General features: G+C 40.2%; 2 protein-coding genes across 2 annotated transcripts in view; one reads left to right on the top strand and one right to left on the bottom strand.

Annotated features, from left to right (window-relative positions):
• The first annotated feature begins 235 nt into the window (after positions 1-235).
• ppp1r17 (protein phosphatase 1 regulatory subunit 17) lies at positions 236-2,926 on the top strand. The gene is made up of 3 exons (XM_070928578.1): positions 236-305; positions 1,115-1,270; positions 2,856-2,926. Exons 1-3 carry the CDS (start codon positions 236-238, stop codon positions 2,924-2,926), a joined length of 297 nt encoding a protein of 98 aa, XP_070784679.1.
• Positions 2,927-5,781: 2,855 nt separating this feature from the next.
• Positions 5,782-18,955, bottom strand: part of LOC139304091 (dual specificity calcium/calmodulin-dependent 3',5'-cyclic nucleotide phosphodiesterase 1C-like) — a 28,171-nt gene continuing 14,997 nt past the window's right edge. Inside the window, exons 11-17 of the mRNA XM_070927932.1 lie at positions 17,981-18,082; positions 15,503-15,623; positions 14,782-14,863; positions 13,622-13,742; positions 9,769-9,932; positions 7,857-8,159; positions 5,782-5,942 (exon numbers count right to left, since the gene is read on the bottom strand). Coding sequence (XP_070784033.1) covers positions 5,782-5,942; positions 7,857-8,159; positions 9,769-9,932; positions 13,622-13,742; positions 14,782-14,863; positions 15,503-15,623; positions 17,981-18,082 — 1,054 coding nt within the window. The remainder of the gene's footprint in view (positions 5,943-7,856; positions 8,160-9,768; positions 9,933-13,621; positions 13,743-14,781; positions 14,864-15,502; positions 15,624-17,980; positions 18,083-18,955) is intronic.

Below are 18,955 nucleotides of genomic sequence, written 5' to 3'. Positions count from 1 at the left end.
ACAGACAAAGAACTGCTGTTTGAATGTGGTGATTTGTTTAAAGCTTGTGTTGATGTAGTTTTGTCTAAAAGCGAAGCAGATGTCAGTGAGGCAGTCACACACACAGCCTTGTGCTTTATCCTTTGTTAGTGTCATAAGGTCCACTAATGAATAATGCATTGTGAATGTGCATGTGTGTGTGTGTGTGTGTGTGTGTGTTATGTGATCTGTGTAGAAAGCCCAGAGGGCCTCAGAGATGACGACTGGCTGTATGAGGCCGACCCTGGAGCCTGAACATCGACCGATGACACAGGAGAGCAAAAACTGTAAGCACAGAGCTCCGCCCATTTTATTTCAAATAATAATAATAGAATGTTTTAATTCAAACAGCTTACATTGTGCTTCAGATAAGGAAACACACTAAATGGCACAGAGTAAAGAATAATCAAAAAATGAAAAATTAATGAAAAAAATTATTTAAGCTGTTTTTCTTCAATTTTCATTAACAAAAACACCAAACTTATTCAATGAGCTTACACTGATTTTCACCTGGATTTTATTTCCCATGGATACGTTTATAGTAAAAATCCTATGGGATGAGAAAAGCTCAGTAAGTAGGAAAAAATGCAAAAGAGCTGCTCGGTTGTACTGTACATTAATCACTATATGTGTATGTCGACAGGTGCTGGTGTTCCAAATTGAATTTTTAAAATTTGACCACTAATTTAGTATGATTTATTACAATTTGACACCAATAAATTCACCCTGTTTTAGAAGAAATGAAAATAACAATCCTTACCAAGAACACTGCACACTGCTGAAATACTGTTGTTCTTACAGGCTAAATAGTTGTTGTAAGAACCCGAGTTTGTCCTGGGTGTGACATTATTGAAAGGGTGGCATTAGAGTCAAAATTTCATTCATTTGTGGTCATCTCTCACAACAACACAGTCATGTGTGAAAAGTCTTCACAGAGAGATTTGGGTAGTAACCAGTCCAGGAACCACTGCTACTTTAACTATTTGCACCATGTTTCATCCACGTGTACTTTTGTACAAGTCTATTTCTTCCTATGGAGACAGGTATGGGGAAATTGGTCGACAATGTAATGTAAGTTTGTCTGGCTGTGTGACAGACCAGGAGACGCTGGAGAGCCTGGGGGACAGGAAGTCAGGGATGAAGGATGACGAAGAGGAGGAAGCACTCTGCGCAGAGAATCAGGAGGAAGACCAGCTGAAGAAACCTCGCAGAAAAGACACACCTGTCCTCAACTCTCCTCCACATATACCAGGTCAGCACACACACATATACAGGGCTTAACCATGATTTTCTTAACAGATGAACAGGAACTTAAGCATATAAATGATAATATTCTTAGGCCGTCAAAGTCAATACACTCTGTACATTTAAGAATGGTAAGTTTATTTTGAATTGTAGAAACCATACTTTTGTGATGCCTTTTGGAGCTTTGTGTCTACAGTATTACATATACAGAAGGTTTGTCATGATCTTACAAAACAACCTGTATACTACTAGGACAATACTTTCTTCAGTGCTTTATAAACTGCATATCAAGGGGTGAGAACCAGAGGCAGAGGCATAATGCGTAAGCAACATTTTGGGTGAAAATGAATTATATATATTAAAAGAAAGTTATTTACAGAATATTGTCATCTACATGTTTATGAAGTAAACATTAAAGACAGAATTTAATTAAATAAAATGAGGACAAAGTATGGTAAGTTTTTGTTTTGCTCTCCTGTAACGTTGGTCAAATATCACTTGACACAACTCTGGTTCTCACCCCTCGATATGACAACTACAAAAATGATTCTTCTTAGTATTTTCTGATATGCCACCACAACAGTTAAGCTTTAGTTAAGTTTTGGCACAACATGTTATTTGTCAAAAGTAGGGAAAGAGCTTGGCTTTAAATAAATACTTTGTTAACATTGTAAGGGGATTCTGCCTTAAAGGATACCAAATGATGTAACTATGATTAGTAGGCGTCAAAGAGGCACTAAATTATATATTGTCAACACATTCATTGGTACAAAAAGATGGAGTGATTGCACTCACTTCGGTCTATCAGAAATAATTAATATTTACTTTGACTAATAGAAGAACACCTTAAACTCACTAAAAGCTGAAAGCCAACTCTTGTACAACATTAAATACATGTATATTTCAAAGCATTTATTAAAAATATAAATGAAAAAACAAAAACAAGAGGGAGTCCTCTCCACCTGTGTGTGTCTATGTTTGAGGCTAATTTGAAGTATGTGTGTGTTTCGTGGAGAATAATGGTGCCAGTTTAGAAAAGAGGAAAGTTTGTCGTTTTATTTTTAGTAGTCTCAGTAAAACAGATCAATACACATGTACATAGGGTAACTGTAACTGTTTCGCTATGCTAGCTGTATGAACCCAGTTAGTTCAGAGGGAGTTGTTGCTAATAATCCCTAATTGCACAGGAAACAACTACAGTAAGTACAGCAGGTCACAGTTGTAGCAGGAAGTGGCTTTGTAAACTGTGATGGATGTTTTCAACAGACAGCTTGGGCAATCCTCTTACGGTTCACCTTCATTTAGTTTTTCAAATAAGTTGAACTACTCCGGGGATTGTTTCTTGACCTGTCACACCTCTTTTTAGTGATGATGCCACGTTCCTAGATCCCAGCTATTTAGTTTGTGCGTTGGTGTTATTATGACTGTTGGAACCGATGGCCAGATCTAAGAAAATAAAACTCAAGTTGCATAAAATTCTCATGTCCTCATCCATCTCCTGCTGCATTCACCTTGAAAACAGGAAGCCTCTTCAACCAAACATCACAGTGAGCTGGTTTAAAGCTGACAGACCATTTTTTCCTTCTCTTTAGGAGTGAGACTGCTAAAGGCGGAGAAGCAGATGGTCCACTTAGAGGATGAGGAAAAGGATGTGAAGGATTAAAGCCTGTCTTTAACTTTTATTTTGTTGTCAATAAACATTTTTATGTCCATAGTCTTCTTCCCTCACTGCAATTGAACTACTTTAGTTCACTGGCCACACACACATCTCCTTGGTCACACTGAATTGACAATTAGCTGCACAAATGTTGACATGTATAGACTTCTTGAGAGGCTGTACACAGTACATCTTTAAGGCATTGTATGACTACAGGAAATACCCCATTGCTATTTTGAGCACACATGGATTCGCAAAGTTTTAAACAAGGGGCCCCAATCAGTGTTGAATATAAAAGTATTCTAGTCATTCTAGTCATTGACACGATGACAATAATTAATCCATGGCACATTCAACAGACTTAAACTAAAAAAGGTGTCTCCAAAATGGTTATCATGACAGGTATTTCTATGGTAAAGAGAAGTATTAAAGAGGGATTTAAGGCTGAATAGAAGGCTGAAGAACAGTAAGTTATGGTTACTACACTTCAATGTGTCCTGAATTGAAGTACAAAAGGAAAGCTCAGGCAGGCCAGTCAATAAGATGCTGATTGTACATAAAGTTCAAGGAGGAGATCATTTCAGTACTTCAACAGACCAGAGCAGCACTAAAAGGCACATTATAGGGCCAAAAGTACTGTAAGTCTGTGTTTTCCTGGTTTGGGCCTCTTAGTTCCAATGAAGGGAATTCTTAATGCTCCAGCATACAGTAATATTCTAGACTCTGGTTTTAAACAGTTGAAACCTCTCCTGTTTCAACATAACAATGCCCCCATGCACAAAGGCAGCTCCATCTAGAAATGGTGTTCCCAGTGGTGTGGAAGAACTTGTGAACTTGAACAGGTTGTTGTGTTGGATTGCATTATATTGTGAGATGTTCTTGTTAAACATAATATAAAAATGTTATATAGTTTTTGTTTTCATGCATCCATTAAATTAAGTTGAATTAAAATGAATGAAAATAAACAGTCTGTGTTAGTCCGTCCTTTTGACTTTGAGAGCGGAGGATAGGACAGATAGGAGCAGACTTAGGGTTTACTGCAGTCTTCTCCACAGCTTGTAAGGTACCAGCGAGCATGGCCAGATTCCAAAGGGCCCACGTTTGGGTATTGCATTATAGGGACAGTACTTGTACTTGTTAGAAGCCCAGCAACAAACACAAAGCAGTAAGTGCTGGGTGCACGGAACGTGTGGGCATCTCCAAGCGCACCTGCTACTTTGGTTCATGTATGTGGAGCAGCTGAAAGTGCAAAAGGTCAGGGTGATGTGGAATATAGATCAGAGTGATTAATAAATACACTGGTCACTAGCCAAAACAGCCAAACCAGTCACAGTGAGGCAATAACTCAACATGACACAATGCACTCAATAAAACATGAACTACTTTTTTTTTTTTTTTAAGTTGGAACCGAGTCGGTACACAGTAGTGTTCCAGGCAGAACAGCAGGGACCCTGACCTCACCCTTGGACTGCCCCTGCTGTAGACCAAGGGCGTAAGTTTGGTTTTAACTTTTTTTTGTCAGACAAAAAGCACATTTGTGTATTTGTGCACATATTCTTAATTCGTATTTGCTAATATAACGTGCCTAAAACTGGACGTGTATCATATACATTTTTCTCTTGTGTTAAACAGATATTTTACAATTTATTTTAATTATATAAATCTGAGACTAAAATTTTTAAATAAAGAAATGGGATCCGATTGATTTTCACAATGAATGCTATGAAAATACATGCATAATAACCTGTAGGAAATCTGTTACTTGAATCTGAACTAACTGATCTGTAAAATGTCTTCAAACCTCCCCTGGGATTCTGTAACTTGAGATTTGGCGACACAAATGTTTCCTGAAGCAAATAAAATGGTGCTTCATGAGACACAGCAAAGGTCAAGCATGAAGCTATATTTAAACCCACTCAAAAACTTCACCTTGTATTTAGTATTTTTTAATCAGCTCATTAACTTACAGCCAGACATTTCACTATAACATCAGAGCTCACCTGCAGCTCACCTGTCTGTGTGTCTCTATTGCTATCAAGATTCTCCTGATAAAAAGATGCCTGACATTCAGCTGTGGATTATTTACATTATAATGTAAAATAAAATATGCGTTAGTTCAATAAACATTAATCGTACACGTTCATTTCAAAGATGGTAAGTGTTTGTGGTCCTCACTGTTCAGACTCTACTACTACTGACACTGCTGCAGCTAGCCGACAATGCGCAGTACAGTGGGCTACCAGATCATCAGGTCAGGTATCCCCCATATCTCACTCTTTCACTCTTCATTGAAATAGCCCACTTATTGCAGAAAGCACACAAACCTGGTTCTGCACAAACTCTGCATAGGTCTTACCGGTAACACTGTGAGTAGTTGAAAGGACCAGAATGTTTGGGATCTGTAAAAATATCAGTAGGGACAATTCAGCAGTGCCTTCACATTGTCAGTGTTGTCAGCCCTAAAAATAACAAATAGGCAGAAACACACAATGAGAATGAGCTGTAAAAACATTAGTACAACTATGTTAAAGAACATGCATTGAAAGGAATGGAAAACCCTATAGACACATTAAAATATACAGTATAATCATAAAACTACTAAAAGAAAGCATCAACAGACCTTTAAACAATCAAACAAAAAAATCATTAAGAAAAAGATAAAAATGTATTTTGCAAAAAACAAAGTTTAAGAGAAGTGATAGGTCAGGAGGCATAGGCAATGGTAAATGGGAGAGACATCACCAATAAGAGGGAAGTGATTAATTAAAATGTAATACAGGGCTGCAATATGCAAATATAAACAAATATGTAATAATATCTTATGATGTGACATCACACTGATGTCGCACTCCACTATAAGGTCACTTTCGGCGACGCAGGGAGATGCGCTGCAGTCTCCTGGCTTTTCCCCTGGCATCAATGGGCCGCATCTCAGTGACCTTTGACCTGACCAGCCGATAGGAACTGACACAGTAGCTTGGTCTCTTGCAGTAATGGATCAGAGGGAATTCAGGCTGTGGGTCTGCAGAGACAGCAAAATCTAAGTTAGCATGGAATCTAGTCTTTGAGCTGTGTGTATGCATGTGTATGTGTGTCTTATTAAGTCTAGTTTTAACTTCCAGCAATTTTGTGACTTTCTAAAAATCTACAAAATCTCAAAAAGTCAACATTATATCCCATTTACACTTTATCCGGTTCGGATGGATTTGATTAATGCAAACAAGGAGTATCAGAGACAGATTTCTAGGCTGGATTATTGCAATTCCTTATTATCAGGCTGCCTCAATAAGTCCCTTAAGACTCTCCAGTTGATCCAGAATGCTGCAGTATGTGACAGGAAAAGAGATCATATTTCTCCCATATTAGCTTCTCTGCACTGGCTCCCTGTAAAATCCAGAAGAGAGTTTAAAATCCTTCTCCTCACCTACAAAGTTCTTACTGGTCAGGCACCATCATATATTAAAGAGCTCATAGTACCCTATTACCCCACTAGAGGGCTGCGCCTCCAGAATGCAGGGTTGCTTGTGGTTCCTCGAGTCTCCAAAAGCAGAACAGGAGCTATCAAGCTTCAGCTATCAAGGTCCTCTCCTGTGAAACCAGCTCCCAATTTGGGTCTGGGAGGCAGACACACTCTCTACTTTAAAGAGTAGGCTTTAAACTTTTGATAAAGCTTATAGTATGCTTCAGGCATGCCTTGGACCAGCCCTGCTAGACTGTTAGGGGAGTTCCCATGATGCACTGAGCTCCTCTCTCCTCCTCTTCCTCTCAATCTGTAGGCATTCATGTCCCCCTAATGCATGTTACTAACTTTATATCTTCCCTGGAGTTTCTTTGTGCTTTCTCATTTCGCAGGTTGCTGAGGATTGTGGTTGTGGTACACCTGGCTGAGAGTCCAAGGATTGTTGTTGCGGATCGCCAGCCGCTGTGGGCCTGCTTGACTCCCACGGCTACTATTATTATTAGTCATATTTCTGTTATTATTAAAGTTGTTATAGGTATTATGAGTCATATTTCTATTATTATTATAGTTATTATTGTTATTACTGTACTATTGCTGTGCATGCTCTGTCTGTCTTTCAGTCTCTCTCTCTCTCTCTCTCTCTCTCTCTCTCTCTCAACCGGTCAAGGCAGATGACTAGACTACACAACGTTTCTGTCTGTTAAAGGGAAGTTTTTCCTTGCTGCTGTCGCCAAGTGCTTGCTCATGGTGGGAACTGTTGGGTCTCTGTAAACAATATTAGAGCACGGTCTAGACCTGCTCTATCCGTAAAGTGTCATGAGATAAACTTTGATGTGATTTGTGATATAGATAAAATTGAATTGAAAAATTGAATTGAAATTACATTATGACTATTCAAAGCACATCAGGTCTCCCCAGATTTCTTTTGGTTTGGGCTTCCTTCATTTCTCACTGATGGAGGTGCATATTGTTCCTTGAAAAAACAGTGGTAGTGAGAAAAACTAGCATCACCACATTGTACGTATACTCCACTCCAAGTAAATACCCTACATTCAAAATCTGACTTTATTACAAAACTACATTATCTGTGAGTATTATCACCAAAATGTACTTGTATATGTGAAATCTCTGCTAAAAACTATATCTGTCAAATACATTTAATGAATTCAAAAATACAAAAGTTATTTTTGAACGACTCTTAAAGAGGTATGAGTTAACTCAAGTTAACGAGTGAATCCAAAATCTGGATCAGCTTAATTTCCAACTCAGAGAGTCTCTCTGAGTTAACTCATTCGTTCTGCACAAACCTCCTGAGCCAAAGAACGAGTGAGCCGCTGCTCAGCGACAATGAAACGGAAGGCGAGAACACACAATTAATAATTAAATAAATATTAAATAAAGCCGCTATTTTGTTTGTGTTTACATTTACAGTGTGTATTTGTTGGTTTCCAAGTGAAAAAGTTGTCGGGTGCGTACCCTGCGGCTGCTGCTGCTTCTCTGTGTGGCCATCAGGCTTCTTCTTGTCTGTGTAATTTGGGCCTGATCCCAGCAGGGAGCCTGCAGACCCTCCTGGAGTATTTTCTCCTTCCTCCTCTTTAGGCTGTTGCTCCTCCTGCTGCCTCCTGTTCTCCACCTCCTCCTGTCCTTCTACATCTGTTTTCATCTCCTCCTTTCCTGTGTTGAGTCTGCCAACAGTTCTCTTTGACTCTTTCTCCTCCTCTGTCTTATTGTCTTCCTGGCAGCCCTTCTCTGTCTCCTGCTTGGCATTTTCCTCCAAGTCTACCCACACACAAACACACACACACACACACACAGACAAACACAAATACACACACCATTTAGAAACACATACATTAATAGATAAAAATATTCTGTACAATGTCATATGATGTTTATCACTTGATTAGGACACACTTAATGAGCCAAAAAGTCAGAAGAAGTCATGTGCTGAGCCAGGGAGCAAATAAAGTTGTTGCTTTTCGAAAAAATAGGACATTGGCGTATACTGATGCTGCCACATGGTGGCTGAATTTGTACCTCTATGTTAAGGCATACTGATGACATACCAATGGAGCCAACGCATTTAGCCTTTGTAGCTATGCCATAGCTAATGTGCACTTTCACTAAAAAAAAATGATTGGTGGCTACGGAGGGACCCCAAGAACTGTGATTGGTCAGCTGGGTCAGCTTGTGTTTTGGTGCACATGCTCGCGATGCTGGTGGAGAATTTTGATACTGAAGACCATAGATGCCGATTACATGGGTGCTCAGGAGCTCAAATCATACTGTGGGGAAACCATATCACAAGAATAGTAATGTTGTCCAGTGAAGACAAATAGAAAATGGAATGCAGTGTCAAAGCAGAGTTTTACTGTTACTGAGAGTCAAACCTTTGTCCATTCCTACATTTAACTTTCTTGCTGTCTGACAGTGCCCTTTAGGCTCTGACCACTGCTTTCATAAAGTGATACACAGCGCCTCATTTTGCCTCACCTTGTGAACCAGCTGTTTGATCTAATTACACATTAAACAAGCACTCGATAACTGAGGCTGTTGCAGAGTTAACCAGTATAACACACCCTGTGTGTTAAAAACCAGACATCTCATATGAGATTTTAAACATTAATATAACAGCAAACAGCTATTTGCTTTGTAAAGATACAGTGGAGTGATGGCGTCCTGAGCAGAGAATGAAATCACACTCCCTCTGTGTGTGTTGTAATCCCAGTTTCTCTGTTCTTTGTTTTGGTTAATCCTCAACAGCAGGTACCCACTGTGTCTGAGGTGGTCGCCAGAGACTCCAGTTATTTCCCTCTAGTCTCTCTTCTTTTTCCCCTCTCCTCTCTGTACTTTCAGGAAGTACATTTTCCCTCCAGTCAGCAGTCAACATAGACTAATTACACAACACCCTAGTGGCTCGCTGCTGCTCAGCTCTGGCTCAGCATTGGCCTTGTCCCTCTGCTCCGCCCGGTACCCCCCACACAGAGATATAACAGCTGTTTCTGGGAAGGGGGAGGTGTGGCTGTTAATGTTAAGCTGTTCAAATATATTACTTCAGCCAGGTCACTGTACTTCAAGACTGGTGTCAGGCAAGTAAACTGGAAGTGAATGTGGCCAAAAGAAAATAAGTTATAATGCAAACAAAACCAATTGAAACCAGTAACATCTTCCCTGTCATACTCAATAACCAGCCTGTCTTAATAAACCTCATACTTTGATGAGCGAACACACCGGACCTCTATTTGCCCATGTATGCCCATATCACACATCGCAGGATATCTACTCAGAGCAAGTTGGCAGATCTGTATTTGAAAATGTGGATCTGGCAAAGATTGGAAAGAGCCTTGTACAGATGAACTTATTTGAGTGAGAGGGTCAGTGTGGCTACCTTTGGCTGCCTGGGCCTTCCATGTCTCCCTGTTGTGACCAATCTCTTGGTTCCATGTGACCTTGAAGCTCTTGAAGTCCACTGTGGTCAAAGAGCAGCTGCCCTCGGAGCCTGTACTCTTCACACTGGAATGCTTTCCATCACTGCCGCAAATACTGTTGACACTATGGACAGTGTAGACATGCATGCGCACAACACCAACACATACACACACAAACATTCAGTCTTACACATGCACATGTACACCAACTGTTAAAACGGTGTAACTGTATGGAGTGCTGTGGTAGTCCTCTGGCTTCAGTTGTCATATGAATCTTCACATACAGTACATGTTTGGGCTATAAAACCAAAGAAACTGGTTAAAGAGGCTAAAACGCTCTGTAGACCTGGTGTCTCTTGTCACTCGGACAGACACCTTTCATATTATTATTATTATTATTATTATCATAGAATAATATGACCATGCTGACACACCACACTGTGGTCAAACACAACGGCTAATGAAATTGCACACTTTAGGAGAAGGGATTAATATAGTTGACAAAATAAACAAAAAGGAAAAATGTCTGTTTAATCATGAAGACTAAAATGTCCATATCATCTTAATCTGTAAGTCATAAATCTTATCAAAGTAATGACAGCTGGTTCCTTGTAAGGAGCCAGCCATGTTACCCACTCCTCATCTCATGGCCTCACACTGACATCTAGTGTTGAAATTGTACATTGATTCATGTTTTTTGTGTCATGGAAAACACACAGATCCCTTTATACGTGTTTAATTCTAACACGTGTCTGGGTCATAAATGCTGAAAAATGTCAGTCAGGAAAAAAGCACATTAATGTTAAAGCAATCTACAAGTACGTTTTATATGTTGAAGGTCCATGCTACATGCCATTAACTAATACTACAGTGTGAACTATATACTCATCTAATGAACAGTAGAGTAAGGGAGATGTTTGTATTCGCCCCCACAGAGAAGTGTGCAGTGCTTTTAATAATGGCACTGGCTAACCCTGAGTTTGTTGATTGGTGTCAGGACAGTTTTCCTCAGTTAAATACAAACAAAACTAAGGAAATTATTTGGGATTTCAGAGCAAGCAGAAGGCATACGTGTCATTTACATGAGATGATTGTACTGTGCTTCGACAGTGTGGACGGACATGTACTTGTCTGTCTTTATTGTTTATTTGTGGAGAGTATTCTAACTTTCTGCTTTATTGCTTGGTATTCCTCACTGTCAGTAATTAACAAGAACAAACTTAACTAGAGAAGAAGAATTTCTGAAGAAATTGCGGTGTGAATACTGGCTGTTAAAAAGCCGGCTGGCTTTAAAAGTTGAATAATATAACGTATGTTAATATAATGTTGTTGAATATTTTAAGGATTGTTGAAAAGCTGACACTAAACTGGATTGCTGGCTTTATGAAGAAGCAGCTGAATGAGTATGAAAAGTTGTGTTTAGAAGTTTAAAAGTTGAATAAACCTTATATTACATAAAACATATAAAGGTTTGAATGGAGTTTCTCGCTGAAAGTATGAATAAATAGAGACAAATCTATCAACCCCTGCCCTCAGGTGGTACCTTACCTTCAAACACAGGAATCTCAGAAACAGCCGTAAAACCTGATATATATTTAGATTTCTTTTCTCCCATCAGCCTTCACCAAATAACTAAAACGATTTCTTCATCTAAGCCATCAACTGGTCTCTTAGACCCCATCCCAACTTGGTTTCTTAAAGAAGTTTTACCTTTAGTTAGCACTTCTTTACTAGATATGATCAATCTGTCCTTATTAACAGGCTATGTACCACAGTCCTTTAAAGTAGTTGTAGATGTAGCTGTCCCACTCTTGATCCAGAGGTTTTAGCCAACTATAGAACTATATCTAACCCTCCCTTTCACTCTAAGATTCTTGAGAAAGAAGTCACCAACCAGCTGTGAAACTTTCTACATGACAATAAGTTGCTTGAGGACTTTCAGTCTGGTTTCAGAGCGCATCATAGCACAGAGACAGCACTGGTGAAAGTTACAAACGACTTGTCTCTGTACTTGTTTTGTTAGATCTTAGTGCTGCAACACCATTGACCATCATATCCTATTACAGAGACTGGAACACTTAATTGGCATTAAAGGAACTGCATTAAGCTGATATAAGTCATATTTATCAGATCAATCTCAGTTTGTGCACATTTACAATGAATCTTCCATGCATGCCAAAATTAGTCACGGAGTTCCACATGGTTCTGTCCTTGGACCAATACTCTTCACCTTATATATGCTTCCATTAGGCGACATTATTAGAAAACACTCCATTTTCATTGCTATGTATACTCAGTTATATCTATCAATCAAGCCAGAAGAAACGAATCAGTTAGCTAAGCTTCAAGAATGCCTTAAGGACATAAAGACCTGGATTCAGTTGAACTCATGTTGAACTCGGACAAGACTGAAGTTATTGTTCTTGGCCCTGAACACTTCCAAAACAAAACCTGTCCTTTAACTCTCACATGAAACAAATTTCAAGGACTGCCTTTTTTCACCTCCGTAACATTGCAAAAATCAAGAAGATCCTGTCTCAAACAGATGCATAAAAACTAGTCCATGCATTTGTTACATCTAGGATGGATTATTGCAATTCTTTATTATCAGGCTGTCCCAACAAGTCTCTTAAGACTCTCCAGTTGATCCAGAATGCTGCCGCACATGTACTGACAGGAACCAGGAAAAGAGGTCATATTTCTCCGGTATTAGCTTCTCTGCACTGGCTCCCCGTAAAATCCAGAATAGAGTTCAAAATCCTTCTCCTCACCTAAAGGTCAGGCACATATCTTAAAGAGCTCGTAGTACCCTTTTACCCCACTAGAGCGCTGCACTCCCAGAATGCAGGGTTTCTTGTGGTTCCTTGAGTCTCCAAAAGCAGAACGGGAGTAAGAGCCTTCAGCTATCAAGCTCCTCTCCTGTGGAATCACCCCCCAGTTTGAGTCCAGGAGGCAGACACACTCTCTACTTTTAAGAGTAGGCTTAAAACTTTGCTTTTTGATAAAGCTTATAGTTAGGGCTGGCTCAGGCCTGCCTGGAACAGCCCCTGGTTAATGCTGCTATAGGCCTAGACTGCTAGGGGACCATGATGCACTGAGCTTTCCTCCTCTCCCTCTCCATCTTTACAGACACATTCATGCTGCTCTCTGTCTCTCTGCTCTCTCCCTCCCCAAACCAACCGGTCAAAGCAGATGGCCGCCCACCTAGAGTCTGGTTCTGTTCAAGGTTTCTGCCTCTTAAAAGGAAGTTTTTCCTTGCCACTGTCCCCGAAGTGCTTGCTCATGGTGGGAACTGTTGGGTCTCTGTAATAACATTATAAAGAGTCGGTCTAGCCCTGCTTTATTTGTAAAGTGTCATGAGATGACTTTTGTTGTGATTTGGCGCTATATAAATAAAATTGAAAATTCTTGATCGTTGGTGATGTTGTTGTGGACCACTCTGCTGTTTAGTGTCTGTCTTTATCTGTAATGTCTTTTGTTGTTGTTTTTTTCTGACAGTTGGCACAGACACAACGGGAATTTCCAAAAGGATAATAAAAAACTAAGTCCAGGCTGACTTCTCCAGGAAGAAAAATAATGTTATTGTTAAGGTTTAACAGAGACAGGGCGTGATATTATGGCACCACAGATTTTGCAGGTACGCCGCTGTCTTTTGACCAACAGTACGGTTCCATAATATACATGAGCAAAATGACATAGTGACTTTGTGATTGAGGCGTATCAGATGAGTCAGGAGGGATTATGGATATCAGGATAATGTCAGTATAAGTATCAGGAGTGTCACACAGGACATGACAGTCTTGTGTGTGTCACCTTGAGTGTCTGAAGCCAGCCAATCCAGAGCGAGATGCCTCTTCAATAAGCGGTGTCACAATCTTCTCAATCATTTCTGTCAACACGTTGAATGTCGGCTCCACAATGAAGTCAATGAATCCTGCAGGAAACAGTAACCATGCCAGATTAACGTTCACCTTGTACCTTCAGCGCGTTCTTCTGCATCGGTGGTATGAGAAGAGAGCAGAACCATCTGAGACAGTTACACTCAAATAATTCAGTAACAAGTGTTTGTTGTTTATCCCACAAACATGTACCATCATTCTAATTTTTATGTTTTCATTTCAGGGATTCAATTCAATTCAATTTTATATATAAAGCACCAAAGCTATAATAGGGCACTTTTCATAAAGAGCAGATCTAGACCGTACTCTTTATAATATTAATGGATGTAAACAATTCATTGTGATTTGGTGTGGGTAAATAGGCTAATTTAATAATTATTACATTACTATATTAATTATTAATTATTGGTTGGAGCAATACAGGACTTGACAACTTGACAACAGTGACCTCTAGGCGACTGTCCCCACTAGCCCTCTCTACTACACTATCACCACAGGCAGCTAAGTTTAAAGTGAAGTCTTTTGAGTTTTTGTCTTTCACCCAGGTTCACTCAGGTGCTTGGCTCTAACAAACCTGCCTTTTCCTTCCTCCACTCAGTTGCTCAGAGCATTAAAATCTTTAGGTGATCTGATTTAATTCCTGGATTGACCTCCAAGATCTACCACTCTACCTCACCTCAGGTGACAGACTTAAGACAAATCCTCAGTTTCACCAGTATGATTGTGTACCTTATAGGGTAGACTACTACTTATGATAACTTCAACAGAGAATGCATGAATCAATAGGCCATGTTTCAATCAGGTTGAGGTTGCATGATTGTTATGGTCATGTCACTGAATCCACAAAAAGGAACTAAATGCAGAATCAATTCCCAAGAGACACAGTAAAACAATGGATACCTGAACTGTACAATGGCTAAACATTGGCTGTTGGACTTAAACATGTAAAACTGCCCTCATAAATGTACTAGATCAACAAACACTAAGATGAGATAAATATCAGTGTTGAATTAACGGAGTTGAAATCTAGAGAATCCCATACTGAGCAGCATTATTTGTATTTGTGTACCTTACCGATCTGGGACTGGGCCACCATAGTGGATTGGCGGTCACAGAGAGGGGAGAAAGGTAGACCAAGTTGTGCTTCTTTATCACCCTGAAAACAAATTTAAGGTAGATCACAAGGTACTGTCAGCACAGGTGTTTTAATATCACAATGTCAGTAAGTGATTGCTTATTGACCTGTGTTTTTTGGATACCATAAGCTTACAATCAAGTAATGCTTAGTTGCCTTTGAACAACAGAGCCAAACAAACATACTACTGCCCCAATTAAAAGGCAGCGGAGACTGTAAATCAGGCCAGTTTTGCTTATAAAATACATATTTCTCAAAGACATCCAGCAGCTTATGCAACTATAAATGATATTATGAGTATTCTTAACTCTTAACTGATGTCTGAAGCCTTGTTTTTACACCCAGATATTTCTGTGGCAGAAATGCTGATGCAAGCTGCCAGTCTGTGCTCATTATTACTTGCTACTTGACTGTAAATAGTACTCTTGTTGATACCAGGATCCTGTAGCAATAATGACTCAATTTTTCCTGTGTGTTGATTGGTCAGCTTACATGTTTTGATCTAATCCTTGGTGCAGAGCAAGTTATCCCATAGCATAGAGCATAGGTTAAAATTAGCACACAGATTAAAAGTAAACCGGTGTTAACATACAAACAAAGTTAGCTTAACCCAATAATTTTCCATTATTAACAGGCCCTAGGCCAGCTTTTGGTGACTACCTGTCTGAAGAACTCCTCTAGCAGGGACGTGGTCCAGCGATGATGGAGGTCCCAGTGTTTGGCAGGGTGGCTGATGTCAGCAGTGTGCAGCAGAAGGGATAAGGCCTTTGGTTTGTCAATCCTGCCAATACAGTCCAGTCAGTCACTTCTGGGCTGCTGTCAATGACACAACCTGCTGCTGTCCAACTGCTAAAAAAAAAGTACTTGCTTGTGCACAAATTTGGTAGCTCATGTGACATTGTGCAGTCTTTTAAGTAATGAAGACGCCCTGAGACATTTCACTCAAAACCTGGTGCCAGATGAAAAGTCACTTAAGGAAAAATACTACATGTCGATGTTAAGAGGTTTCAGATGTATTTCAAAGTGAAATCTTTGATCTGCTGGTGGTGCTAGAGGAAAAGTCAGGAAATCCCTCAAGTCATTAGGATTCACCCTCTTGGCACCATGAATACATATACTAAATTTCATGGTAAAATATGAACCTCATGGTGGCATAGGAGGAAAGGGCAGGGGATCACCACAGTAGGGTTCATTCTCTGGTGATCATGAATGTTTGAACCAGATTTCATGGCAATACCACGAGCATTTCTAAAAACCATAAATGGTATAAAAATTGTACGTTACACAGCATAGTATGAAAGAAACACCTAAAAGCTTAACAACTTTAGCTCAACAACTCTTCTTGCTCATTTTCATTCATGTCAACCCTCTTGCCCCCATCTCCCATCAGGGGATCTCTAACAGCTCTCCAGGGTCAATCACTATCACTGAGAGAGTCCAGTAGACTACACCCAGAAAAGGCTGAAGGGCCTGACAGCCTCAGTCCCAAGGTGCTCAAAGGAAGTGCTACTTAGCTGTGCTGCCTGATGATGGTCCCTGTTCTGTGGAAGACATCTTACACAAGTCATGAAGTCACTGGAGAGGGGAGTCCTGAAGCACCTCCGTTCATTAGTCGAGCCATCACTGGACACTGCAGTTCTTCTACAAGCCCCGCATCGGAGTGGAAGACGCTATCATCTTTCTGCTGTACAGGGCTTATACTCATCCAGACAAGGCAGGCAGCACTGTGAGAGTCATGCACTTCTCCAGTGCTTTTAACACCCTACGACCTGCCCTGCTCAGGAATAAGCTACTGGACATGCAGGTAGATGCTCCACTAGTGGCCTGGATCACCAACTACCTCACAGGTCAGCCACAATATGTGGGCCTGCAGAGCAACATGTTGGACATAATAGTGAGTAGCACGGGGACACTTCAGATACTGCTTACAGTCCTGCCACCTGCAGAAGTTTTCGGACAACTCTGCTGTTGTGGGCTGTCCTGAGCATACAGTCCATGGCATGGTGACCATACAGTCCATGGCATGGTTCAAGCTCATGCTTTTCTGTGTTTAATTACACTTGACGGGGTGGAGGCAGCATTCATTGTACTAAGTGTAGGGGCGTACCACAAAAGAAACAAAAGAAGAAGATACTCCGCGTGCATATAGAGTGTTGCAGGGATTTCAGAATCAGATAAACGAACTACACCATGGTTGCATTACTTCAATGTCACCACCGCTAAGCTTAACTTTTAAGACAATATAGATAGATATAGATATATAGACAGACAGATATAGAGTATAAACACAATGAGGCTGTAAAGGCGGACTAGTGAGTAGATGACTTTCCGTGTTCGACATGAAGATGTTAATGTCTGCAACAACAACTTAAGTCTCATTTAGCCACTTGTTAGCAACCGCCTCTTTAAAGACACATAAAACCTCCAAAATTCACGAGTGGGGTATTGACTGGCGTATTTTATGTCATAGAACAAAACATTAAAACCTCTTAAGCTTGTGTGTAACCACAGACCTTATTTCAGTCATCCAACCAAAAACCCATTCAAAAATCCAAATTACTTTGAGACGAGGGAACCGGAAGTGTAAAAATGCTAACTCATTTCCGGGTTTTAGGACTCATTCCTATGTGTGTGTGTATGTGTGTGCACCTTCTGTTAAAGTGAGACAACAGAGGGAGCAAAATAGGCAGACGGAAAGTGGAGTCTGTTTCAGTCAGTCACTGATAAGATGCAAGTTCGAGGTGAGCACCACAACTAACTGTCCTGAGGTCTCGGTCTCTCTTCGAGTTATTTGCTTCACTAAAACTATCATTGGTGATCCTGAATAACCAGTATCATGAAGCTGGGTATCATCTGTCTCTGTTAACACTGGGGTTTCCAGCTATGAGCTGAAGATGCGGGTTGCTAAAGTAAAGTTACTTTACAAGCCAGATAAAGAGAGCCACAAATGAAATATTGAGATGAGATTAAACAGGTGATAGTACCCGAGGGAAATATCGGTTACAGCGACAATTACAAGTGATATTCAAACAAAGTGAAATAATCACATAACAACAAGCTTTTATATATTCGCTCCAGACCTGAGATCTGTTTGTCACCAAAACTGACACTGACTCAGAAGTGAAATCCACTACTCACGCCTCAGGCTGCTGCAGGAGGCTTTTCATGGCTTTGATCTGCTGGAAGTGGCAGGACATGTCTGTGGCCAACACCATCTCCACTACTAGAGTCCGCAGTTCTCTGAAAGAGTGAATAAGAGTGAAATATCTCAACAACTATTGGATGGATTGCCATGAACATTCATGCCCCCTTCAGAGTGAGTCAATATAATACTGTTTTTGGCGTGAGCCTTCAAACTCTGTCTATTGCTCTCTCACTGCCCAAACAAAGTCACAAAGCCACCCCTTAATGGAAAATATATTGTAGCTTCATTGGTTCATGAGGCATTTTTCCCACATTTCATCTCTGAGAGAAAAGTCACAATTTGTGTGGCTTTAGTAGGCAGAGGAGCACACACAGACCTCACACGCAGACGTCTCTGCTAAATACCTAAATGCCGATTATGTATGTTGATAGCCTCTTTCACTTTGCTCTACAATTTCACAGCGTCGGCAATCCATTAGATTAATAAATCTTATCAATAGAGTAATTGGATGACTTTATTTCATTATCAAATACCTGTAGCTAAAAATCCCATGGCTGCAGCAATCATACATGCGTCTCCAAATTAAGAAGCATTTTCCGCATGTGACGCAGCAGTGGATACTCTGATTACACTGGGGAACACAATTTTTGTTGAGTTAGGTCTGACAGCTGTTTTTAACTAATTTTTGGGTGCGGAATCCAAAACTGATCTCAGTTTTTCTCTATCACGTCAAGTTTTTGAACTATAGGATCCCCGTTTTCTTAAAAAATATGAAAAATACTGTACTTAACAGATGTGTGTGTGATAGTACTGACCTATTGGGAGCTGCACACACCTCTCACCGCACTGTCTCAATTGTGACTGCACAAACAAGTTGCCACGTAGCTGTAGATGAGTCCAATCGTAATCAGCTGGCAAGTCTTACTACAGCTAATCAGTGGAATTTTGCTTATCTGGAGGGTAAGCTG

The sequence above is a fragment of the Enoplosus armatus genome, chromosome 21 (genome assembly GCF_043641665.1).
Source record: "Enoplosus armatus isolate fEnoArm2 chromosome 21, fEnoArm2.hap1, whole genome shotgun sequence".
NCBI classification, from domain to species: Eukaryota; Metazoa; Chordata; class Actinopteri; order Centrarchiformes; family Enoplosidae; genus Enoplosus; species Enoplosus armatus.
This window is presented reverse-complemented; position numbering and strand designations above follow the sequence as displayed.